At 41.5% G+C, this 27,039-nt stretch overlaps 1 protein-coding gene across 3 annotated transcripts; it reads right to left on the bottom strand.

Annotated features, from left to right (window-relative positions):
- Positions 1-26,298, bottom strand: LOC131267404 (RNA polymerase II elongation factor Ell-like). 3 transcript variants are annotated; one of them, XM_058270275.1, is made up of 12 exons: positions 26,193-26,298; positions 19,842-22,352; positions 6,538-6,812; positions 4,705-5,265; positions 4,536-4,606; positions 4,292-4,448; positions 3,993-4,205; positions 3,341-3,484; positions 2,488-2,679; positions 1,700-1,874; positions 1,543-1,616; positions 1-1,472 (listed from the first exon to the last, which is right to left on the bottom strand). In XM_058270275.1, exons 2-12 carry the CDS (start codon positions 19,971-19,973, stop codon positions 1,370-1,372), a joined length of 2,097 nt encoding a protein of 698 aa, XP_058126258.1. In that variant the 5' UTR covers positions 19,974-22,352; positions 26,193-26,298; the 3' UTR covers positions 1-1,369. The 3 variants fall into 3 exon arrangements, with proteins under 3 accessions (XP_058126258.1, XP_058126257.1, XP_058126259.1); XM_058270274.1 differs by lacking the exon at positions 26,193-26,298 and adding an exon at positions 25,039-25,345; XM_058270276.1 differs by lacking the exons at positions 3,341-3,484; positions 26,193-26,298 and adding an exon at positions 25,039-25,341.
- Positions 26,299-27,039: the final 741 nt, after the last annotated feature.

Raw genomic sequence — 27,039 nt, forward strand, 5'->3', positions numbered from 1 at the left:
AATTCTTAAACACTAAACAATCGATAACCAATTAACTAACGAAACAAACAAAGAAAATGAAAACTACTTAACTAAATACCCATCCCAATCCGTTAGCAAAGATTATTATTTTTTGTCATTGTAATAATGTTTTTAATTCAAAACTCTGTTCACATCGTAATAAAACACATAACGTGTCTTTTTGCTTCCCATATTTGTAATCTTGGCGCGCAAACGTTTCAGTTTGCCTCATGAGTAACACACTCAGAGACAATTTATTCAATTTAACGCACGACAACCATATAAATTAGGTTTGTTTTTGTGTTACGCATTAACGGCAATATGTTGGAACTGGAGAAGATAGAAAACTATATTCGTCTTCATCGTCAGTAAGTGCCCTCTTGTATTGTTTATCATTTATCGTAACGCATCGAATCTTTCACGTCGCACACATCGTCATTAACTAGTGTAACAGTTGTCAAATTAGCCAAATCAGACTGAAATTCGATTTCGGATGGCCAGTCTGTCAAATTTGGCTTTTCCGGCGACCTCGGTTGCTGATATTGACTGCAGACAGATTGATTAGATAGAAATGCCAAGAAATAAATCACAAAACGACAACCAACAAGTAGGATCTCAATGTCTTTTAATAACGACATAAATACACTGCGTTTGGCATTTTGGGCAATCAAAGTGCTTTTTATTACTTTGAGCAAATACCTGCGTACGAAACGTTAAGTTCGTAAAAAATAAATTAAATATTGTTCTTAAAATGGTAATATGCAAGATATTGCGGGTCCATATTTCAAACCAAATCCCAACAAATCCGGTGATTGTCAGTGTCAACCCCACCGATAACCTGAAGCTGGCCAATGCTCTGGATGGCTGGCTTCCCAACAGCAATTGCTTATCATCTCAATGATTTTCAAGGACACGAAAGATAAAGGAAACATTATTTGAACAACAGCTTCACCGAGTTTAGCTAGTTAAATCTGGTAGACTTTTCTGGTTAAAGAACGTGCGCTAGGAGATTTTTACTCTATTTAAATGTCCACCTTCCTGCTTTCAAATATCGCGACTGAGTGATAAATGCAGTATTAACTGACTCAAAAACCAACTTCTTGTGATCTAACGTACTTGTTTTCAGAATAGTCGCGGATTTTTCTTTTGGGTTGTGAACTCCTAGACTACATGTTGGTATTTTTGGAGTGTTTCAAAAACATCCATGTGATATTTAATTGTCGCTCAACAGTTCGGTTTAAAATTAATCGGTTATCAGCGAATACGAGCACCTCCGGAAGAAGATAGGATGCGATTGGGAGATTGACCAAGCTGGAGATTAATAAATAATGTCTTTTTAACACACAAAATGCGAACGCTTCAACAATTGTCAGTAATTCTCCTGCGGCCTGCACAAACCATTGGTTATGGAGGTATCGTAGTCGCGAACCAGCAGTTTGATGTGAGACAGTTTTTTGTGTAGATAGTTAAACCTAAAAACAGCAAAGAAGATAATAATCAGACATGCTATTGAATTCTAATGTTGTGTGCAATGAAATGTACCGTTCTTTATCCTGCTGAAACTTGACGTTTTTAATACTTTTGTCGTATTCTTTTAATATTTTCATTTGGATTTCCTGTTCAAACAAAAAAATAGGAAGCAACGTAACATTCATTAGTGCCGCGATTTTTTATTTCAGTTTTTAAATAAAATAAATACCTTGTATCGTTGTGTGTCCTTCGGTTCGTGCAACAGGTCTTCCTCATACTGCGCAAATTTCCTTGAAGCATTCTCCAAAACCTCATGCAGTCGACGGTATTCCTTATATTCGTTGTCAAATTCAGTCTTGTACCTACGCCGTTGCTCAACTGATGTTATTCTTGTGAACTGCTTACTGTATGGTCGGCAAAGAAGGCGGGAAAACGGAAAAATACATTTAAAATCACCGCAAAAAATACTTTTAATATGATAAATAGCTTTCTGTGAAACAAAACATGCTAAAACTACTAACTAGAGAAGCTGTTTGAATATAAATCTATACTCTACATGTACATGGCGGTCACTTAAACCACCTAGTTAGAAGCTTAAATTTATTATTAATGCTTGGAAATAAGCCACGACAAACCAAAGTTGACTACTCGAAACGCCAAAATTAGTGCAGTACGATAAAAAGAGCTGAATAAATGCGTAAACTTTATATGTTTAGTACATTTCACTCCCACTGCAATATGCTTGGTAGTATTGGTTACTAATGCAAGTTAGCCAGAAGTGTCGAGATATACGGATTTGCGAAAGCGTCGTCACATTTCTTCGAACTTAAAAAAAAAATAAACAAGCATGCGCGCGTTAAGGATAAGATTAGAAATTATACCAAAAATTTATGCAACAAAAAAATCACGACACAAAACACGAAACACGCACTAAACAGAGCTAGTCTCAGACATTACGGGGACAGTTCAACATGACACGACGATGCAAGTAATTAAAAGACGACAAGCCTCTCTTACACAAAATCATCTTCTCCCCCGCCGTTTATCTGCTGCGCACCGTCCAGATGGTAGCCCGTATCGAATGGTTCCCGTTCAGGTTCCGTTTCACACACCGATGGCACTATCCGTTTGGCAACATCGTTCGGTACGAGTGAGTAGCTCAAACTGACACCGTCTTCGGAATCCTGGGCATTTGGCGTTAGGTTAGGTCTATAGACAGTAGTGCATTTTAAAAGAGGGAAACAATAAAAAAAGAGAAACAAAACATACAACATATCAATCCAACCGCTAAACAACGCCTCGGATGTGGATGATTAGCTCGACATTCCGAGATATAAAAATACGCCACCTCGACGGGGCCATATTGTAACATATGCTTAACAAAATGATGAATTTACGAATCCTTGAAATAGCTGATGTTGCTGCACCTGGGGCAAAATTCACAAGATTCAATAAATTAAGCCGTTGCATCCCAAACATTAGAGAACTTCCTAATACAGTGTGTCTAAGCTATTAACTTTGCGAGGAGTTAAGACGAACATAAAAAAAATCCAAAATGTAAAGCAACAAATAGCAAGCTCCATATACCGGCGACGTTTTGCCTGTTCCAACCAAAACCCGATGAAGGCAATAACTCAAATAACAACCTTTGAAAAGTTATACATCCACTTAGGCTCCGTATGTGAGTAAAATTATTCCCATGATGTTTCGATATTAAAAAGAGACACCAAAATAAATAACCAAGAAAGAGCTAATTTAGCCAAAAGTATAATAAATAAAATAGGCACAAAATTTCATCGATAGCCTCAGCGCCACGGAAAGTAAAGGGTACATATATTCCTTTTACACCGCGCGTGCGACCTATAATTACCCGTAATAGTGAGACGAACGGATGGAATGATGAAGATGATGTTGGTGGTGGTGTTGGTGGTTGTGGTGGAGGTTCGGTTCTTCATGTTCCCTCGAACGCGGATTCATATTGCTACTGTCTCTGGAGTCAGTTATGCCGCGTCTACTACTTTTCCGGGCACGGCAAAAACATCAAATGATTTAGAGTAAAATTTTATGGTGTGGTTTTTCACGATTTTCCGATCATCCCGATGTTTAATTCCACCGTGTTGATTAAACCACGAGAAAGATACACGTAAAGATGGACAGACGATAGCAGAGCAGTGGTATGGCGTTGACGAAATCCCGCGCGATTCACATATTTTTTTACAACAATAATAAGCAGAAGAAAGAAGAGAACATTGCAAATGTTGAATATAGAATATAGAATAGGCAACTGATATCGATTTCTCCTCGAAATAAAATAAAAATGCTTATTAAAACCCGGTATGTTAGCTATCACAATACATTTCCGGCAATGTTTGGCAATGCCTTCTTAAAATAAAAATACCACAAATGATGTTCATCATCTTCGCTACCACTCTACGGTCGTAGAATAAACAAATAACATAACGATTACTGCTACGAACGGTTTCGAGCAGGAGTTGCGTTGGTTCCGATTTAACGCTCCTTACCTTATATGATCCGAAAAGTTATCCTTCTTGTAATGACTAATTCGCGGCTTTTTGGCAGTCGGCGCAGAGCCAACTTCTTCACTGCCGGCGACTATAGAGCGTTTATTGCCCGATTGTGGACTGTTACCGTTGTGTGTACTGGACGGACTTTGCCCGGAAGTGGACGAACCACCGTCGGAGCTCAGCGGAGGAGTCAGATTCTGTGGTCGTCTCCTGATGAAAGAAGGAAAAATGCACAAAACGAATGATGGTCAGTTCCCAATGGCCAAAACATGTATGCATGGCCAGATTATTTATACCGCTTGACAGCTTGCCGGTCGTGCTCTGAATAAAACGGCCAGTCGTCCTGCACCTCGTTCCAAATATTCCGATGGAGTATGAGTACCCCATCCCGGGTACTGGAGATGGATTTCAGTATCTGCTGAGTGCACTTCATTTCCTCCTTTCTTACACCATCTGAAACCAACACAAAACTATTATTATGATATCCGTTGATTGAGGGATGCGCTCGTCTTTCAACCATGTTGGCAGTACGCAACCTACCTTGCTGCAATTTAACAAGCAGTTCTGGTCGTTTGTATGGCTTAAGCGCAAGCATATGGATTAACCGTTCTCTGAATGAGCAGAAAATAAAAAAATAAAAATGTTAATATGTATACCAAATACCTGCACACACGTGCCTGCTTGCTCTGCTGCATCCAACAATACTCACTTTATATTGCATTTCATGTAATCGGAATTGCCAGTTTTCCTCCCATTCACTACCCTGTTCTGGACACTAGTGTTTTCCGATTGCTTCAAAGCCGCTTGCTGCTGCTGGTGCTGCTGGTGCGGTGGGTCATGGACCGTATGCTGGTATCCCGGCTTTGGTTGCACCGGGGGCAACGGATTTTGTGATGGCGCCAAGTGTTGGTGGTTATTTTGTTGGTGCGGATGTTGCTGCTGCTGCTGCTGCTGCTGCTGCTGCTGCTGCTGCTGCTGCTGCAATGGCTGTTGCTGCTGCTGCTGTTGCTGCTGCGACGGTATAGACGACTGATGCAGGCCGTTAGTTTTACTTACTTTTGGTGATGTCGCTACGTAACTATTTAGATTATTATTAGACGATAGCTGATTCGCTGATGCGGAGGATGTCTTATTCACAGTATTGTTGTTATATATAGAATCACGTTTGTTTACGACTGCTGGATTACTGCTAGGAATGTTGCGGATGGTTGGATTTTTTAACTTCACCTTACGCCCGATATCTGTTTGATTGGGTTTGATTTCTCTTGTGCTGCAAAGAAGAAAAAACACAGTAGAATAATTAATTAGGAATACGATCGTAACACCAATCATCAGTATAGCAAGCCCTTTTTCTCTGTGACTCACGGAAGTCCCTATGAATCACTAGTTTCATTTAATATTTTTCGTAGAATGGTACAACTGTTATACAACCACAACAATGCAACAACACCATGTACGACACTGAGAGCTATGAAACGTAATCTAGTTAACCTCGATTGAAGAAATTCATCCGGTTGCTGCTACAAACCACCGCCTGTTGCTTGGCGCTAATAAACCTACCCCATAACATTGACCCACTTTGCAGAAACGCTAACTTATTTTTATTTTTGCAGCTTTCCCATCGCCAAATCTTGTACTCAGCCGTGCCGCCAGCACCTGAAGGCCGACCAGTTCTCGAGTTAGGTTTCGCATTATACAAAACGCGCATTTGCCAAGAGAATTCATCAGCGTTCCTTGTGACCTTGCATCAGAATGGAACCCAACCAGCACAACCTGCGAGCCCATTGCGTGCGAACTTTGACGCAAACTTTTGCTTCCGCTTACGATTGAGTAAGAACAGAAGGGCGCTTCGGAGAGCGTACATAGTTTTTTAAAAGTTGATCGCATGGAACAAGTTAAACAGTAACTTGGTAACTTTAATCCAGTTGGTAGAAACTTAAAAAAAACTGGAGCAAAAATTTAAGTTTATGTTTCCCTACATTATATATTGTAGAATCATATAGAATTATGATGATGATGAATAGAAAAAAGATCATTGGTCTCAATGTTCAATAAAATAAATTAATAAGCTTATCCATGTTGGCAAAACCCAGAAAATTGCAACGCATAGGTAAATTTATGATAAATTTAACACAATTCGTTTATAAAAGCAATAGCAATCACAATTTTTCCATTTAAGTTTAAAAAATTTAAGTTTATGTTTCCCTACATTATATATTGTAGAATCATATAGAATTATGATGATGATGAATAGAAAAAAGATTATTGGTCTCAATGTTCAATAAAATAAATTAATAAGCTTATCCATGTTGGCAAAACCCAGAAAATTGCAACGCATAGGTAAATTTATGATAAATTTAACACAATTCGTTTATAAAAGCAATAGCAATCACAATTTTTCCATTTTGCAAAAATATAAATTCCAACATAGAATAAGAAAGCAAATAAGTAATTTCCTTGTATCATTTCGCATAAACGCAACATTAAATGATTGTGACATGTATGTATACATTAATTTAGAGTATTTTCGTTATGATCTTACCACTTATTCTTTTGATTTTCCTCGGCAGCCGCCAACCTATGCCTAGTTGTTTCGTAGACATCATCGTTGGCGTGTATTCGCATCTTATGTGGAATATGGCCCATATTCTGCAGCTGACCCTGGGTCTGCTGGATGCATTCGATCGAGCCAGTATCGATGTCGGTGATAGAGAAGTTGAATTTCTGTACATTGTTGCCACCGGAAGGAAACGACAAAAAACCTTGCCCATTCTGAAGAAACTGTATCGACGGGTTGTGCGAAGTGCCCAATTTTGCCTGTGGAAGAAAGAAAAACACCTTGTTACAATCACAAACAGATGACAGTAAAACTCAAATTCTATGCAAATCTTATATTACTTCCGCATTTAAAAAAATATGTATAACAATTTCTGTTAAATATACATTTTTTATTACATTGGTTATGTGAGTAGCGGTTTGCTACTGATATGGGATGAATACCGCCATTGTTTTCAAATATCGACTGACAAAGTAGTGTCCAGCATGAAAATCTCAAACTACACCAAACAAACATCTCATGCGATAACGTAATCCATATCCGGCTCCACAGCACAACGTTGAAAAGCAAGAAGACGCGATACTTTTCGGATAGAAAGCAAATGAAAGTGATTTGTTTTCCCTGTTTCCTTTCGTCACTTTCGAGAGCTAACATCTCCAACAAACAACATTTAGCAAAGGCATCACGTCGCAGCCCGGTAGTGCATACGCACACTTAGAAAAAGCTGCAAACGACTTTTAAGACGAAGTTCCTACGTGTCGTACAAAAGCCAACCCATATGGCACAGGTTGATTCGCAATGACTATTTGAAAACATGATCAATCATCACTTGCTATACGCAAAGGGGAAATCAATCGCTATCGAAAAATGATCATAAATACCATTATCGGAAAAATAGCCCCAAAAGCTAGTAGTATTGAGTGCTAGTCATATACAACGTTGCAGACACACTGGTCATTGTTGTTGACATTAAGACCCAAAAGTTGTTTAGAATGTATGGAAAAGTTTGTCTATATACATGTTTGTTTCAAACCCAAGAATTTTGAATTCTTTAATCAATATACAAAATAAATATCCAAAAATAAATATACAAAAAAAATGCAATTTGTATACTTCTAGTGTTATTATTGTACAGATAATCTGACCTAAACCGAGTAATACACGAATATACGGTCGTTTGGATGAACGTTAAACGGAGCTAAATGAAATCCGCTTTTTTTTTTATATCCGCTTATAGTTTAGTTAGATTTAAAAAAAAAACAAAATCGTGATTTACGTTCAGAAGCATAGAGGCCTTCGAGAATGATTAAATAACTTTGATTCAAAGTGATTTAACTTGTCTAATGATATTATGATTCAGTGCTTTGTTAGCATACAAATTAGATCCGGTTAAACAACCATAAACTGAGCAGTCTAACATTATCGGATACACAACCTCAAATATTCAAATTAAGAAAAAGAAAATGCCATTTTTGCGGAGCAGAAACGAAATTAATCAAACCAGACTGTCATTGAATGCGGGGTTTGAAGGTTAGTGCGCGTGCGCTGTGTATCCCACACTATGTAGCCGCTTTGCAGTTTCAATATTATCATTTTTTACACCACGGTCCGTTTTTTTTGTGGCACAACGGCACAACCACAAGGGCTACGGTAGCACCATCAAGGCGATGCTCTTTGCGATCATCAGCGGACGGTAACGTCGTCGTTTTGCCACATTTCGTTTGCCACACATACCGACTCTTAGCTGCCCTGCAACACACCAAGGCAACATTCTTTTTAAAACATATACTCATGCTTGTATGTTTATAAAACATTATTTTACAAATAAACATTTTCTGCCCACTCTGCATGGATGTACACGCAAATTGGAAATTTGTTTACCAAAATAAAGTTTCGAATAAAAGGGCACTGACTACTATTATCTGTTTCGACATCTGCTGGATGCACCTATTTGTAAATAAATGCTGCGCTCGCTCGCCAACAGCCAAGTGTGCATATGTTCATCTTATATTTCATTTCAATGTCGCTGAAAAATTGACGCTAAGGTACACTCACAGATAACAGCAAATGTACTTCAATCCTTTTGCTTGACCTTTTTCCCTGTCGTATATCTTATCAACAAACAATGGCAACACCACCGGAAGCCGGGAACATACACTTTGTCCCGCTTTTTTAACCACGAGCGCTGTCATTGAACGCCCATAAGATTAACACGATTTTGCACGAACCAACCCCTAATTTAATAATAGAAGATACGTAATTTAAAAAAAAAAACAAAAAATCAAACAAACAGTCTAAAATATGTAAATGTAATATTATATAAATGATTACTATTGAACCTTCGAACCGTAGTTCGTTATTTAGTTATTTAAAATCAATCATGAAGCATATACCACACGGGCAACGTGAAGGTGAATACGAATTGATGACAATCAACATACATAACTGTATGTATAGGAGCTTCTCTTTAAATAATGTTTTTAAATTTATCACATATTTTATAGACTAAATCTTCTTGAACTCTTTTAATTTTTAATGTTTCATATTGAGATTCTATTTTTCTCAAAACTAGCCATAGCCGTTCTATGCTGTTTGTTGTTTATACAATATGCAATAAATACTGCTATTTTCTGTTCAAACATCACAAGAATTCACATAATCTAAAAAAATGGAAACGGACTAGAAAATTGATTCAAAACCCCATGTTTCCCATCGGGTACTCTACTCCATCCGATAGACCACCTCTAACATAAAGGAAACATCTGTCGATGTATTGTACCTATGCTTTGAATTGTCTTTCCTTTTTTTTGTTATTCGCATCCTTTTCATTCCACTTTACCTTCGCCGTAGTTATGTCGCACTTTCATATATTTATTTTTATTTTTTTATTTGTGACCTTAAGAAATCACACGAACCTTTCAGAGAAGTATCATTCTCGTAACCCATGCTTGTACACCTGGCTGGCGAATATCGCCCTTTCAGCTCTGGAGTTTTCTTCTTTTTTTTGCATCCGCCAACTGCAGCACATTTTTTGCCCCACAAGTGCCATATTCTATATTTTACACTCCGGTAACAATCTGTCTCTTTAATGCGCCTCCGACGCAAGTGCATTGCCATTTAACGAGTGGAGTTAAGTTGTAGCATCACTTGCTGGTTGAGTTAATATGGTTGATGCATAAACCGGAAGATCATTAGTTCTATTAAATTCAAATTTATTTATTTTTTTATACGTGCAAATATTGATTCTATGAGTTTATCGATCAATCAAAGACATTTTACAACAATACGGAACGGGTAGCAGCTCAAATCCACCTATATAAAAACACGTTTAGAAATCACCTTCCATTAACATATGGGACGAAACCGAAAGCTCGACGATAATTGATTCATTTTTCGCACGTGTTACGGCGTGGCAGTTTGGAGCATTCCGGATGGTTTATATGGTTCCCGATTTCCTTATTTTGACTGCTTATTTTTTACTTTCAAAGTTTAAATGGTTGATATTATTATTATTATTATAAAAGTTTTAATGCATTCCGATGTCTGCCTTTTTAATGTTTCTAAAATATCCCTCTGAGTATCGCGATAACGCGAGTATCATCATAATTTTAACAAAAACTAATTTTAGTAATTAATTAGCAATTAGCAAAATTGTTGATGAAAATTTTTCATTTTTGGTTTTTTATAAATCCTTACTTTGCGTTAAAGATATAAAAAAATAATGCAATACAAAAATACACCTACAGATTCCTGTCGCTTTGTGTGAACCATTAGTACAGTTAAATAATATTTACACTGGACTGTAGGTAGCTTCTGGGATTCCCAGTGTCCCCACAAAAACTCATATCAAGCATTTCCGAATGACGTGTAATCAAAGGATAAGGATTAACGCCGACTGCACATTTTACGGGACGTGCGAGCATGGAGCGCATTATGACGCACGCCGAGACCATGTTCAGGATGACAGCGACTTGTTGCTCTCTCCCGAGCTGCGGACTATCTCATTACTTGCCCTTCTCTCACTGCTGTGCCTCTGTCTCGGTAAACATAATCCCTTCCAGTTTCTCTCGGTGGCAGAAACGATAATCGAAAAATGGAAGGCAAAGTGGAAACGAAAACGACTTGTTGAAGAGTGCGCACAGGCCTCGGGAGCCGTGACAGCCATAAGAAACACGTGCATCGCCATGTGCGTTCGTGCGTGCGTGCGTGCGTGCGTGCAAGCAAATGACTCTGGTGCACCACTTGAAACAACCAAACCTTTCTCTCCCTCTCTCACTCGCTGGCCCTTATTTACACAGAGATGGGACGGAACCGGTGACCGTAGATCCGATTGCACTTTATGGGTTTTAGAATGGGCCTGACCAACTCCACACAGCAGCGCCAAGAACGGTAGCTATGCGCTGGCACTTGAGGCTGGCAACTTTATTGCTGCGTTGAAAAGTACAAATGACATCTGGAATCCTTTGACATACTGGTGGTGGCGCATGCTTTGAAGTACTGTTTTCATTCAGTAATTAATCGTTTCACAGCGAGAAAAATAAAATTACATAACCATACAATGAAATGAGTATTGTAACATGAAGCAAATGGGGATGGAAATGTTACGACAATTAGACTGCCTGAACAGGGTGGTAACAGCTCTTCCTTAAGGTATGGACAATTTAAAACACCTGATTTTGGGTAGCCAGATTCACACAATGATTTCAGGGTTTAAATACAATAACTTCCTTACGTCACCGTACGGTGGCGGAAACGAGACACAATGGCTCATCTCTCTCAAATCGATCTCTTTATCTCTCTTTTTTCCCCCTCTACCTCCCTCTCCCTACTAGCAATTGGAACAGTTGTTATAGCATTACAAACGATTCACCCACACACTCTCCTTTTGCCGACCCGCGCCAACCAAATTTCTCCCTTCTTTCCTAGATTCATCACCCAAAAACCCGTTCGATCGAAACCGATAATACGCGAGCCTTTGCGTCTCGACGAACAACACACCATCATCGCCCGCCCAGCCAATGTGTTATGCTTTATGCTGCTGCTGCTGTTGCTACCGTTGATGTGGTTGATGTATTACGCAAACGTTGCTGGCGCTATTGTTGCGATGCAAACAACCCGGCCAACAGTGGCTGGCGTACAGCAGGCACCCACCAAACCTCCCAGAGGCCGGTCATGTTCGTGATCGTTGTTACGGCTCTATGGAGACCCCATTTTCCCCCCTGTCTGCCCGCCTGTGCGGCCCTTCTAGAGCAAGAGGAAAATATAGAAGCAGCAAAAGATATGCTACGAGATGAAAACAAAAAGCGAGTGAAAGATGGAGAGAGCAGCTTAGCGGTCTAAAGCGTAAAGTATTTCGTTGAATCCAAACTGGCCTCTAATTGCAATATTTCCAACGGAAGAGAGTTTATGTTGGAGATCACTATTTTCACCTGAAAAGGTCATCGTTGAACAAGTACATCTTCCACTTACAGAAAACATAAATAAAAATGAAAATACATCGTTTACCACGCACCGGATTGCAGGACATTTTACGAAACGACGTAAATGGTCATGTTTAGTGTTGTGCGAATCAGATTCAGATTCACGAATCTTCATGAATCTTTGAAAAAAATCAATGAATATGAATCTCCATGTTAGAGATCTCCAAGATTAAGGTGTAAATCTGATTAAGATTCATGAATCAGAAAATCCTGAAGACACACCAAGTGAGGAAAACTCAAAACTGGGTTGAGGGCCCCTTTTTTTGTCGCATAATCCATGGTAGTAAATCGTGGAGAATCGTGAATCGTGGAGAATCGTAAATCGTGGAGAATCGTGAATCGTGGAGAATCGTGAATCGTAGAGGTTTTTGAATCGTGGAGATTTTTTCATTCAAGATTCGGTTCGTGAACCGAATCACTCATTGCAGAAGATTCATATGAATTAATCTCATCGAAAGATTCATTAAGCACAACACTAGTTATGTTCATTTTATGATTAGTTTATTACAATCGCCTTTTCAAACAAGTCAGTTTGTTAGGTTTTTTTTAAATTTATATTTTAAATGTTATTTTTCGGTAACCTTGACCTATCAAATATTCATAACCATACAGTCGTTGCCAATATAGTTGCCTCTACCCCATTCATGATTGAAATGGCGCATCAATTTATGTCGCTAATGCATCTCTAACTTATCAGCGTTTGTCTCGTCTTCATTTGGTTTTGTTTCCTGATTTCATTTCAATGTTGTCCCTATCAAAAAAATTGGTTATTCAGAATGAATGTAAATATGCAGATTATTGGTTGTACTAAGTATTATAGAATAACATTACGTTGACATATAATGCATCAATTTTAGCACAGGGTGGGCCAACGAAACTTTGATGATTTGAAAAGTCGTGTGATAGTAATTTTTTCAAACTGAACAAAATTGTAGTTAATGTCATTTTTGAAATTTTACTGTACTCTTATATACCGTGACTTGAGTTGGTTTTCTTCTCTTTTCAGTGTCGGAAGTTTGTCTTTTGATAGATTTGAAATAACCCCGTAAAAAGCGCTTTCCAAGCTTCATCCTTGGTGTAAATGTAGGCTGACGGCGAATGTCCGCTTCCCGTGTGACAAGCGCTTGAAGATATGAGGTTTGTATAATAACAAAATTTTGAAAACCCATCTTTCTAATTAGTGTATTTCCTGTATATTAGTGTTCTAATAAGTGTATCTCATTGAGACTGCGTTTCGCAAATTGACGGCTATTTCAAATCATCCAGTTTCCCTGCCATACCCTGTATGTAAAATATACATTACTTTAATTGATTCATTTTTTGTGTTTGCTTTGCTGCTCTAAAGAAACAACTTTTGTAAACAAGCTCGGTACATACCCTAGTTGCTGCAGTGCTATATTTACGGTGGTTTGCGATAATTTTAACAACAATCTTTACACTAACATTAGACACATTTTAGGTCGGTGTGTAATCAGAAAAACAACCCAAGACGGTTTCAAAGTTTCAATGGACCGTCGCGCGTTTTGAACGCGTGTTGAGTGGAAGTGATCGAGCCACGCAAATCGAAAGCAAATAAACACGCTCCCACCTATCTCTCTCATAGCATAGTAGTGCTTGTATTCCCTATGCTTCCAAAAACCCGTCAAACTGGACCCTGTGGTGTGCGCGGTCACTTTCGAGTTTGAAGCCCCCTCAGTACACAGCTGATAACTCACACCGTCGAAGTTTCGTTCGCCGCAACCACCACCACCATCGAAGGGATGACGATGGGCATCCCGACCGATAGACGGGACGGGACGGGAAGGAACAGGATAGAACAGCACAGGCAAACACGTACGGCGACGGAAAGTCAACCGAATGAACGGACTACTTATTCGATAACCAAAAAAACAACACCTCCCGTCCTGTCGGTTCACCACCTGTGGACCTCCTCCAGCCCTCCTCCAACGCCTTTCTTCTAGGTATGGCTCCCAACGTCCTTCACGCACGCACACACAAACACACACACACACACACACACACACACACACACACACACACACACACACACACACACCAACCAACGGCAACATGGAATATTACTGCGTCGCCCGTTTACTTGTGCCAGCCTCCAAGGTACTGCGTCGTACCGGCCAGTGTGTGTTTGCGAATAGGTTTATGAAAGCCGAACAACTATAGAGCAACACAAACCGGCCCGCGGCGAACCGGGTCTCGTCTGTTGTGTGCTTGCGCCATGGAAAAGACACCAGACGGAGCGAAGGAAAGAACCTGTTTGTAGGCTTTCATTTCAGATGTCACAAAATGAACGTTCCCTGTGCCCCGCACGAAAAGAAGTTTCTTCATTTCCCAACGATCGTACTCTACTCTATCGGGCGGCCGGCAACAAATGGTTAGGAGCTCGGAAAGGAATATCTCGAAAAATGCGCGTCCCGATTTACAAAATACAAATCAAATGAAAAGAAAAGAATCAAACTACAAAGATAACACAGAGCAATATACAATTGAGGATAAGATTCAGTTGTAATGGAATTAGCAACTACCTTAGCTGTCACCTAAATTAAATACCACTACCCAAGAACGACACTAAAATAAAGTTCAAACTAATTGAGACGTTCAAGTAAAAACGTCGTTAAAAATTTGAACTACAAATTTTAAATCGCACAATATTGCCAACAGTTGACCGCCTTCAGAGGGAAGTCAACGAGAGGGTGAAAAGCATGTTCTGAAGAAACGAGGACGACGGATTGTTACATCGAAGATCGTTTCCGATACGATTTTATCCTGCGTCGCCTCATTGCACATCGTTAAACGAAAACAATGCCTTTTTCTCGCCACGGTTCCCTGAAGTCAACTTAAAAAAAAAAGTCAAATACCGGTGGGGGGGGGGGGGAGGGGGGGGGGGGTGGGGAGCGTTCACTTAATTTGGAATCGTTCCTAGTCAAAAAAAAAGAATCACAAACGTGTAAAAGCACAATGAGTAACGAAGGGTGAGTATAGACTATAACATGTACGACACGAAAATCTGGATTTCGCGAAGATTGAAACGAAAAATGTATAAGACCTTATAAATTCTTCTAAGTTAAAAAAAACAATTATCCGAAACAGTGATAACGAAACCAATAATAAGGATCCATTTTTTGTTATCAAGCAATTTTCTTAAAAATTGTGATTATTCTTAAGGAAAGGGGTTTTCAAAATGAAATCATTGGAAAAAAGTACATCGTACATTATTCCTCCTCGTCGATTCGGAATGCAGTCCATTGTGAAATATTTGCAAACCAGATCGATACGCACTATATGATTTGACTTCAGTTTATGCTCCTCCCTACGTATCATAGCATACCCTAAATTGATAATTTCAATTTAACGTTAATGCCGCATATCCGTCATCCCCGCATCCGCTAGGCCGTAATGTAAACCACCGATCAAAATTAAATTTTATCACTTAACCAAACACTGAAAAGTATCGGTGTGTAATGGAAATAATATGATAAATAACGTGATAGAGCTCTTAAACTAAATTAACATTTAAACGTTGTCAAATACGTTGAGAAGACTAGCATATTGAAAATTATTCCTTCATACATGACAACTTCTGTTTAAGTTACACACTATTATTTAGGAGGACAATGTTACTATCCTTATATTACCATCTGACACGAACGCTTCAAAAGCAATTCAATTTTTGTGACCCCCTGCATCTGCTCCGAAATTTGTCAATATTAATTAAATAATAATAAGAACATATTTTTAAGAATAAAATTCGAAATTCTATGCAATGAGCATCATATGCAACTAAATCAGCATAAAAATAAACAATAATTTGACTCCTGATTTGTCTGCAAGCATAGAAAACATTACATGCCGTACACCAATTATTTACAGCGTTCTATCCTCACAGACACACAAACTGCAGCCACGACACGATTTACCCCTAAAATTCCATCGTCCGCCGGTTTAATGAACTCCAACCCAGCGGTGAGGCTAACGTTACTACCAGGAAAGAAAGCAAGGAAACATGCTGCACCATCAGGACACGAGTCGTTGCCCCGACGAAGACGTCGGGACTGAAAATCCACGCAGACAAAGACGCGTATACCCGCGCGGCCGTACCCTCGCCCGGAAAAGCACGTTCCGAGTCAGGAGCGTGCCCATGAGAGCGTTAGGGTGCTGAGGAATCCCTTTTAAATCTCCTTGAACATGTCTCCGGCTGGCGCGGGATGTGATTTAACAACGATAGAAAGAAACCATCATCAGAACGCGGTAGACGCTGCCTCTCCATCCACTAAAAGTGAAACATCATTACCCGTGCGACGGTAGGGGACTGCTGTTTGGGAAATGAATGTCTCCGCCTATTGGCAAGGCACATTACACATTTTCCGAAACTAATGAAAACACTCGTCTGCCGCGAGAAGATGGACAACAATAATCGGGGAACTTGCCGAAAAAGCCAACGTTTTCGGGAGCTGTCTGGCGTGGAATGCATCTACCTTACCGAAGAGTGTTATTCTCTCCGCACAGTTTGCCATTTCTAGAACACGAGCTCCGGAGTGTTGGTTACTTATGTTGACGGATAGAGCTAAATGCCACGACAGAATTTGCTTGCTGGTTGTACAGCAGCCTCATGATGAATTTCACATGATGAGTTTCTTTTGTCATTTTTATCATATAATAGCACCTCCTTCGTACAGCACCAGAAAAAATGGAAATTTATTTATGTACGCATTGAAGAGTTTGAAGAATAGTATATTAATCTCTAATATAAAAGGAGGGAAAACAGAACATCATTTTAAGAATTCAAATGATTTTGAAGCTTAGATATAATAGAGCAGCAAACTATTTCCATCGTCCGTTTTTGATCTTATGCACCGCTGCTAAATTGAACAGCCACCAAACAACAAGCAAACCTCCCACAAAATAACGGAACCTCTTAATTTGTTGATGAAAGCGTGATGTTACAAATTAACAAATCTCCATCGATCGCATTGTAGTAAAGTAAGCAACCGATCGAGTATGCTTTATCAACGGTTTGTCGTGGGTTTAAGAACTACTTCTGCCAATTTTCTTGTTTATTTAGATACACCCTGCCATTATATGCGCAACACTGTAGGACACTGTAATCATACGTATGTTTGTATGGTAAAAAAAACGTAACAGCAGCCAACCGAAAAGAAGGAAGCATTTCGGTAGAGAAAATTATACAACTTTGTGTACATTTTGTGAACCTCAATTTCTGATATACTGACAGAATATGTGAACAGATATGTTTCCATAGGTTCATATCATGCTACATGAGTTTTCGCACCATCAACGAATTGAATCTTACCCAGAAGAGAAATATTAAGTACACACAACAAAATACGCCGCTCGGACCCATCCACTCACTGCCAGTGCCAGTGGATTTCTTTGGTGTGCGTTGGTCAGCCAAACGAAACAAGGTAACTGCCTAACGGTGTCAAATATTTAGGCCACCGGCAATCGAGGGAACGCAAAGCACATACGTCATCGGCCACCACCATCAACCATCCCCGCCTCGAAAGTATCCTCATCTGAGCATTCTCAATTGACGCCGGATGAAATGTGTAGATTGCAGTACGCGAAACTGCATCAAACGAGCAAATAAAATGTCAAAGTGTCCCGCTGGTAAATGATAAAATCAAATCAAATCGGTCCTTCCAGTGGTGATCTATTCGATGAGTTGTAAAGATTGATTTGTAAAATATTCAAATATTTCCTCCGGTGCATTCGGGATAGAAAATTAGATCTTTTTACTTATTTACCTGAGGTAAATTGCGATGGCTTTATGACAACATGTTCCGGCCAGTTCCATAGACGATGGAAAAGAGTGCGGACGAGTAGGATTGTCACATCGAAAGGGCTCCTCACGACCGACAGTTGACACACTTACAAAGAATTAGATGGAGCCTAGTGTGTAACTTTCTAGATTCCTTGTCAAAGACTATTATACAATCCAAATGCAATTTCCTTCGCAGCAAAGTACTCACCACCAAGGAATGCTTTCTACATCAACCAACATTCAAAAGACAAAAAGTTTATTGGAAACGGTTTCAAAAAATAGCCGACACTCTTCCATGACCGCTACGTACTAATCCAATCGAACTGTCCACTACACGCTGGACTGGTGGGCAGTCCCGGCAGTGCTTTCCTGCCGTTGGTTGGTTACGCAACTAAGGCGCCCGTCTATAAATGCATACTATCGCCCCAAGGGCACTTGGCAACACCACCGCATCCATCGCATCCTACACCGAGGGCGAAAGAAAAAAAACAAACCCGGAACCTGTCAGTGGCAAAGCCAAAGTTTTCAATCGGTCGATCCACGAATCGGTTTCTCTGTTCACATTATGCGCCTCCGCGAGGGGTACTTTCATTTTCCTCGCCAACCATCAAACAGCAGCTTCGGTGGTGAATGTCAGATCTCCATTCGAATACTACTACCATGAGCAAAACCACACGCTAACCCTTCGCGGGTTTCATTTTATTTCCCGTAAAATAAAACATCCAACCTGGATTGAAGTACGTTCACCATGAAGGGTATAAACATTTCTACAAATTATATTCAACAGTAAGCTGATCGGTTAGATGAAAATATGTGCCAAACCCCTTTTGAAGTTGATATTTCGATGTAAAGCTCATGTGCGGCATTAATTTTGCATTCTTTTCGAATAAAACTAAACAAATTAAAAGACATTAAGGTTTCGTCATGACTACCGCTTAGGGTAAAAGCAGCCCCAGGGTAGAGGCCACGATCACCAAAGGGTTTAATTGCAGGGTAGAAACTAGTACAAGCACAGGTGGGTCTGGAAGGGCGGTGTGGAGGAAGGAGGCTGTTTGATGTTGTCACACTCCCTGCCACACAACACAAACTGCCAGATTAATGCCAGAAACCCAAGGAGCGAGGTAAAAAACCCAACTCACTATGGCATAATAGAGAACCTGAGACACGCGCAGTAAAAAAAACGATCGAAGAAGCATAAGATAGAGTCGAAAATGTCAAAATACCAAAACTTGTTCGATCGGCAATCACAATGGGGGTGTAATGCTGAGACGGTTCTTCGATCATGATCTTCGTCCCTCTCTCTCTCTCTCCCTTTCACGTGTAAAATCAGCAAGGTTTGGTACTTGTGTGTTAGTAATCGGCTTGATCAAATGCACGACGACGAGTAAGTGCAGTTTGAATTCCAATTTGCTTTATTGCCCATAGTTTGGAGTAACTTTAGTTACGACAGTATCAAGCTGATATTTTGTTTTGTAGAAGAGAGTTTTCGAATCCAACAATCGCATAATCATCAGCTGCTGAGCTAAAAATATAACAATATCGCCCATAAATACGTTTTATTGGTGCACTGCAAACTCCGTTCCTCTTACCCTTACCACTCAACACAATTCGAAAATCGGGAGAAGCAGAGATTGTTCCTTTCCGATAACGTATACTATCCTATGCCCACGCGGTAAGTCCAACCACGTGTACCGTACTTTTTGTTGCTGCAGCAACGGGCAACAACGCGCAACATCGCCCACTCAAAGCAAGGAAAAATCTATTACGCACAGTGGGATTTCCGGCACGTGGGGCTTCCTTCACTTCCACAAGCAAGCCTTTCCACCCCACGAGAGCCCGATATGAGTGTATGCTGCAATCTGGCACACGCTGGCCTAGCATCGCGGCCTTGTGGTAGTGGTGCACGATCCCAAACTGATGCCCCGACTACTAGCGTGCGCTGCTGCTGCTGCATCGGAAGGTGAAGGGGATGATTTCCCTGCAAAACAAGGGTAGAAGACCCTGCAACTAACCTGCGTGCGCTGAAACTCCTCTATGGCTCGCAGCGCCGAATCGGTGAGCTTGACGAAGATCAACTCCTTGTTCTCATCGTTCAGGCTGCCCTGCTGTGACAATCCGTAGTTTCCAGCGCACAAAGCAGCCATCTTGCTGACGCCGTTCGCCCCGTTCGCCGTTCGAGGGTGCCTTTTTGCCACAACTGCTGTTGGCCGGTCGTCTCACGTCTGATAACCAGATTCTGCACAACCCGAGATGATTGGGTTGGATGAAGAGTGAGCGTGGAGGGGGGATCGCAACGTGGTAACACGAGGATTTGGGCAGCTAGTACTCGTGTGTGGCGGGGGGAGGGGGGTACCAGTGAAGGACTAACACACCTTCTTCCTGTTGTATTGCACCTAGAGGTGATCGGGTGTGGTGTCGTTGTGTGTTCGGTACAGGCACCTCAATGCTGAAGCAGGTAGCTATGTTTTTGTGCTTTTTGCTGCTGCTGCTGCTGCTGCTCCTGCCGTTGTTGGCGCAGCAAGCTGTACACCATTTATGTCAACCTGCCGCCGACTACTCCTTCTGCTCCTCCACCTAGACTGTACGCACCACCTTGAGCACAGCAAGGCACCGCAAGGTAAGGTAAGGCAAGCAAGGCAAGGCAGGCCAGTTAGTCGTCAACAACACACCACTAATCGCGATCACCACAGAATAATGACAGCTCACACTACCAACTAGCACAACACAAACGCACAGGTCGCAGTGCTCCTGGTGCTCTGGTATGCGGTTCGAACGACTTGTTATTGTGGTGCTATTACTGGTTCGGATCCCCGTTTCCACTCGCTGGCAGTCGAGATGACAAACGTTGGTGGCGACGTCTCTCTACGGCTACGTGACCACGGGGCTCTTGCCTTGCCCGCACACACTCACAGTAGGCGGAGGACACCACACAGCAACAAAGTGCAGCATACGGCAAGCTCTCTCCGTTGTTGCGTCGTGCCGTTGTGTTGCCAGCCAGGCCCGTTACTTCGCTGGTCACTTCTTTTCACTTTCTGCCCCTACTTAAGCACAGCGGGGAGTGGGACACACAACTGCTGCTGCTCTGGTATCTGGCTCCTGAATGCACCCCCGCCGACCCACCACTTCTGCGGTCAACTGCGGCCAGTGTTCTTCGGTGGCCGCTGTTGTGGACGACGACTAGACGCTATTGTGCGATGGTTAACCGTGTGTTTATCTCGATATGTAATCACGTCGAAGAACGGCACACTCCATTCGTTTTCGTTCGGTGTGTTTTGATACCACGATCCCAGTGATGTATTTTTACTTCCTCCGCGCATAAACACACTCACCCACACACACAAACACACAGATGCACACAGCACACCGCAGCTTCCGTTCGACGACAAAGCAACCACCGCCGCCCGCGAAGGTAAGCGCAGTCGAGCAACCGATTTTTGCCACGTTAAATTTTCAATGAAATATTTCCTCTTTTTTCTATATCTTGCCACACCACTCGACTAGCACCCTCTCACACCCCTAAGACCAGATGTTCGCACTCGCTCGCGCTCTCAGGGTCGTCCCCACGGTGGAGAGCAACAACGGCACGCGCAAAAAAAAAACCACACACGTACGTAACACGCACACACAACTCCACGGCACCACGCGTGCACGAATACACGCACGAAAGCGCGTGCGCGCACTTACTTGCGCTGCCTCTTCCTCCTCCGTCGACACTTCTTCCGACGGACCACTCCTCGTGGCCGCCCGTTCCTTCGAGTCTTCACAGGGCGCCGTCGCGCGGACTCCTTCCTCCTCCTTCTTCGCTCCTTTCAGCACTCACACAACAACACAACACAATCCCGACTGCGGATCACCATAAACACACGGAGCTAGTGCTACCGTGTCACGCACGACGACGGTGTAAATGCCCGCAATCTCTGTCCTAACACACAGCAACCACCGATGGACCGGGTTGTTTTTCGCTCGCGTTTGAACCTTGCAAAATAGACGGCACTCTATTGGGTGACACAGTATATTCTTTCCTCCCGGTGTCGTCCGGCCGTGATTGTGCCAAAATACTGGAAGTGTTTCGGACAGCACCAAGCACCAATGCAGCGCACAATCAAATTCGTTTTGATAAAACAGCCTTCTTGATGGCGCTTGCTCTGAGTATACCGAAGGTTGCTTTACGTCGCTGTACCTGATGTCAAGCAAGTACTTGTTGGGCAAAAGAGCTGTTTTCACACTCGGGAGGACTTTCGACACTTTCTCCGGTCGGTTGTGTTCGTCGTCGTGGGCTTGTGTAACTACGTGTGCCTTCTCTTGCGAAACAGCTGTGTGACTCGTCGTCGTTGCGGTGTTCTATCGTTTCCGATGTTTGAGAATTTTAAAAAGTGGAAGCGTTTCTCTTTTACAACCTTTCTAGCAGTTGACACACAATGGATGGTAAATGATTGTTTTTCGCACCCAAACGCGCCGGGGCAGGAAGGAAGCAGAATTCTGGTCTGAAGCACTCCTGCGTAATGCGGAACAACCCCAGTTGGCTAAGCGAAAAAAGAAAAAGAAAGCAACAACAGAACGTCAATACTATTTAAAATTATATCACTAGTAGTTTAATTCGTATAAACTGAATCTTTATAATCCAAACTTTATTGCAGTCGAAACTTTTATCTATTTTCGCCGTTGCTGTTCTACCTAAATTCCTTCTACTAACACACTGCAGTAAAGCCACTCATACACAATGCATGCAATAACTTGTCTGCACAAATATGCATTCGGTCCAGTGCAATTTGGTGACAGTCATGTAACGAAATGCATAAGAAAATGTGTCATATTGTGGTATTGTGCTTGGCGTATATCGATAGCACAATTTTGTTCGTACGCTAGCGCGCATACACCTTTTACAACTGACACACGTGCAGTGCACACCTTTGTTGTATTGAACAATAGTGGGGATTGACATGCTTAGAAATCCTATTTACACTTCCAAGCCATTAGTGATTGGAGCATAATATTTGTACCATCATTAAAAAAAAACATTTGGCAGAAATGGATCTGAATCTCTTGTTTAACTATGTTTACAGATTCTTTGATAGGATTCCGTATCTTGCCCTGCTATGCGCGTGCCATCTTCATAACATGCTGAATTTTCTTCCGTTAGAATTACAAAAAAAAGTTCACCCACTACCTTTCTCTTATATTCTAACTTCTCACCTTATACGAACGATCAATAAATAGTAAGAAAGTTGAATCTAATAAACGCCAAGAAGTAAAACGGAAAAAAAACGTTAGTTCAGTTCAACAGCAGTACAATATGGAACACATTGTATGATATGTTCAAATCTGGACAAGCTTAAATTACTTAACTAATAGTTTTTCATGTAAACCAATCTAACAAATAAGGTCACTTCGACGAGACATCTTGATGTCTTCTTAAAGTAGAACACATCCTTTCCTTTATTTGGTCAGGTACTTCGAAAAGTAAGTCCCCGTTTTTTTGTTGGCGGACGAAAAACGACCATTGAAGGAATGATGAAACGTACGTTCCGTCGCACCAGAGACCACACATACACATAGGTGAGGCGCATGGGTTTTTCTACACTCGCATTGTTACACGCATGGACCATACGGAGGCACTGCGTTTCTTATTCTTTTATGGCTTTGATTTCGATAAGTTTCCAGTGAAAATCGGAGCCTTCCTCCGATCTTTAGCCCCGACGATGATAAGAAAAGTATCGCGTGTACATCCCCAGGCATGTGTAAAGCGGCACTACCAGTGGTGTGCAGGTACACGTACAAACGCCCGATTATATCGAGTCTAGAGTTGTGTAAATCGGATTCAGATTCATGAATCTGAATGAATCTCTGCCTTATAAGGGATTCATGAATCTTTCGCCGCGAGATTCATGAATCCCAAAGACACACCAAATGATGTGAAGTCACCAACCAAAAGTCGGTTGAGGGACCACCTTTTTTTTTTTTTTTTTTGGTCTCATTGTCCACGCCTATGACAGAATCGGGGAGATTCATGACAGAACCATGAAAGATTCATGAAGATTCATTAAGGTTTCGAAAAATTCATTAAGCTTTGAATATTCGAATCCGCAAAGATTCATGAATCCATCTGAATGAATCTTAGGTAAAAGATTCATATGAATGAATCTCGCCAAAACATTCATTAAGCACAACACTAATCGAGTCCCAGCCGACTTTTCTTCGGTGTGTACGAGATTTTATCTTTATACTGTGATGATTGCACTTTGACCGCAGGGTGGTAGGCAAGAATAGAATCGCATCGAAGGTGCACTGAAAAGAGTGAAAAATACCCTACAGGTCGTCACCGTTGTTCGGTTGGCGATTTCGGTGTTGTCTCCGCCGACACACAACCACACGCTGCGGGCACCGAGTGTTACACCGACGTGAACACGCACATTTGCGCATTGGTAAAAAAAACTGAAGAGAAAAAAAACAGCGAGCCAAACTCTGACTAGACAGTCGACTGCTAAAGAGCTGCCAGGAACGATGATGACGAGGAAGACCGTCAGGAGGGAGCATGGACACACACGCACACGAGGATCAACAGAAGGACAGCAAAAAAAAAAAAGAACCGTACCGAAACATTGTCAGACGGAGCAAGCCGTCGACTGCTGCATGCATTACCTTCGATTACGATAAGGAAATCATTTTTTTCATTTTCATTCAATATTTGATTAGGAACTCTTCCTCTTTGGTGTCTGTACTGAAAAGCTCTTTCTGTTCTGTGGCAGTCGAAAATCCTGCTTACGTCCCAACGTGAACAATTTGCTCTCGCACTCTCGCCCTTTATAGCCCTAGGATTGCTTCGTTTCTATCTACTCTTCTCTGTCGCGCTTACATCACACACCGAGACTCGTACCGTTGTTGGATCATTCCGAATAATTTGCAAAGGCCACAGGCAACCAACCAACCAAACTACCAAAGACGTGCAGGCTCAATGACAAGAATTGATAAGTAAAAGCGTTAATCTGAAAAGTTGGTACCAAGGACCCGCAGCAACCGTGCATCGCTATGGTACTGAAAAACATTCAAAACCCTGTAACAGCCTGTTGCAATGTGGATTCATTTTGCATGCCCTTGTTTCACATTACGCCAGCGGGCTGTTGCCAGGTAACCAACGATACCGGAGTACATGGCGCAGAATGTAAAGTTTTAACGTGAACGGAATGTGTGGACCTTGTATAATGGACTCACAATGGATTCAGAGGCAGGTAGTACTAATTTAACAACCCTTCCTGATGACGTTCTGTGTAGTAGGATTTTCACACTCGCTCCACTGCTTTCGCACTCGAATCTACTACTCTCGATACACAATGAGGCCACAAGGAACACACGCGCGCACGCACACCTTGCCCACGCTCGGTCGGTATATCTGCCTTGTACGATTCCCTCCCCCCTCCTGCTGTTCCCACTGATGACCACAGCTACGACCACGACCGACCACCACGGCGAAGCAGCAACAATTCGCAGTACAGGAGAGAGAGCGAGCGTCACGCAAATCCTTCCACTGTCTTGCACCGCACTCCACTCACTGAAGTCAACGTTCCGTTTTGATTGCTTTGTACCCGGCTGTTCGGGGGTTCGCTCAGACAAACACACTGCTCTGACACTTCGTAGAATGTCAAAACCGCACACACCGGTTTGACAGAAGGTCTAGCGAAGGAATTCACGTACGTCGTCAACGGTCGTTACAGAAATTTCGTGCCTCTGTGTGATTATGCCCCGTAGTGCTATTGATTGCACCACGCATATGATTCGCAATGCCAAAATGAGCCCTTTTCTAACGCCAATTCTTTCTATGCGTAGTGTGGAAGAAACAATCACTTCAATGATTGTAATTCCGATAAGCCACTTTTGTAGGACTCAGACCGATTTTTTTAAACGTGCTTTTTCTAAAATAATTTCCAACCACCCACTAATTGCGCATGTATTAAATGACTACGAATAGCCGTATCAACTAACCACTAACACTATGACGTTTTTGGCACCTTCAACCTTCACCCAGAAATGGCCCCATAAATGGGGCTAAGTCCCAGATTGTAACACGACCGAGCATTTGTTAAATAAACACTGGTTTGAAGAAATTGAAGTGGATATTAAAAATGCTACCCAGTTGTGTGTGGAACTAAAAATAAAGTGTTCCAACCTGATAAGCTCACCCATGCAATCTCAGCAACACACGAATATATCTACACACCTACACATGCACACCAATCTATGACAGTTGGTGCCATTATCCTGCGAAAATATTTTTTGTCCTCGTCCGCTGCCCTTCTGATTTGAAGGTGTTTAACACAACTCTCCAATCCTTAATCTATTGATTAACACTCTCAAATAACGAAAAATACCTTATTTGCCTACGATTCGTAGGACTTTTGTTACATTAGTCGCAAGGTGATTTTTCACTTTTACTTTTGATTTTTGGCGAACGCGGAATTGACTACTTGCCACAGGCGTCGAGCCGCTACTGCAGTAGTAGTTAACCGTGACAAAGCGTGCTTCATGAAAATAAGTTCAGTAGTGTTGGTTTATTGAGTGAAAGCAGTATCGGTGGTGCGTGTTCAGCAGCCTTCCGTTGCTTTGCGTTGAAGGTGTGCAGATCGAGAACTATAGTTTAAAGTTTAAACGAAACCGCAAGTACCATTTAAACTTACATACATCATCGTATGAACATAATTTAAAATCTTTCCTTGCAGAATTGTGGATGCAGTTAACATTTAACGGTGAATTAGCATCATGGCACATTCGACAAAAAATTCCAAGATTTCACCACGAATCAGCTGACGGTTCCTTTCCGATGCCAAACATGCCTAGACAAGCTTTCGAACCAAACCATGTGCAAACTGGAGGTAATACTTCATGCAGGTAAACTGACGGCAGATCGTTTGACAATCCAACGTGTATTTTCAGAAATCAAGACATCCAGAATTGCGTTTTTCTTTATTATTCACATTTTATGAAATGTAGAAAACTGAAAAGTTGTTACATACTCACATACATGATTTAACTTTTTGTTGAAATTGGAGTTTTATTTTAATCTATTAAAAAGCTCATTGTTTATTGGTCTGACGTTTACTTTTGAAAACAACCAAACGAATATGGCGGAGCAAAAATTCTTGGAGTTAATTCTTTTGCTTTGCGGTAAAGGTGTTTTGGTGGAGGCGCCTGTAGGTAATCCCGTGCGGACTTAATTTG

Source organism: Anopheles coustani, chromosome 2, assembly GCF_943734705.1.
Source record: "Anopheles coustani chromosome 2, idAnoCousDA_361_x.2, whole genome shotgun sequence".
Taxonomy (NCBI): Eukaryota; Metazoa; Arthropoda; class Insecta; order Diptera; family Culicidae; genus Anopheles; species Anopheles coustani.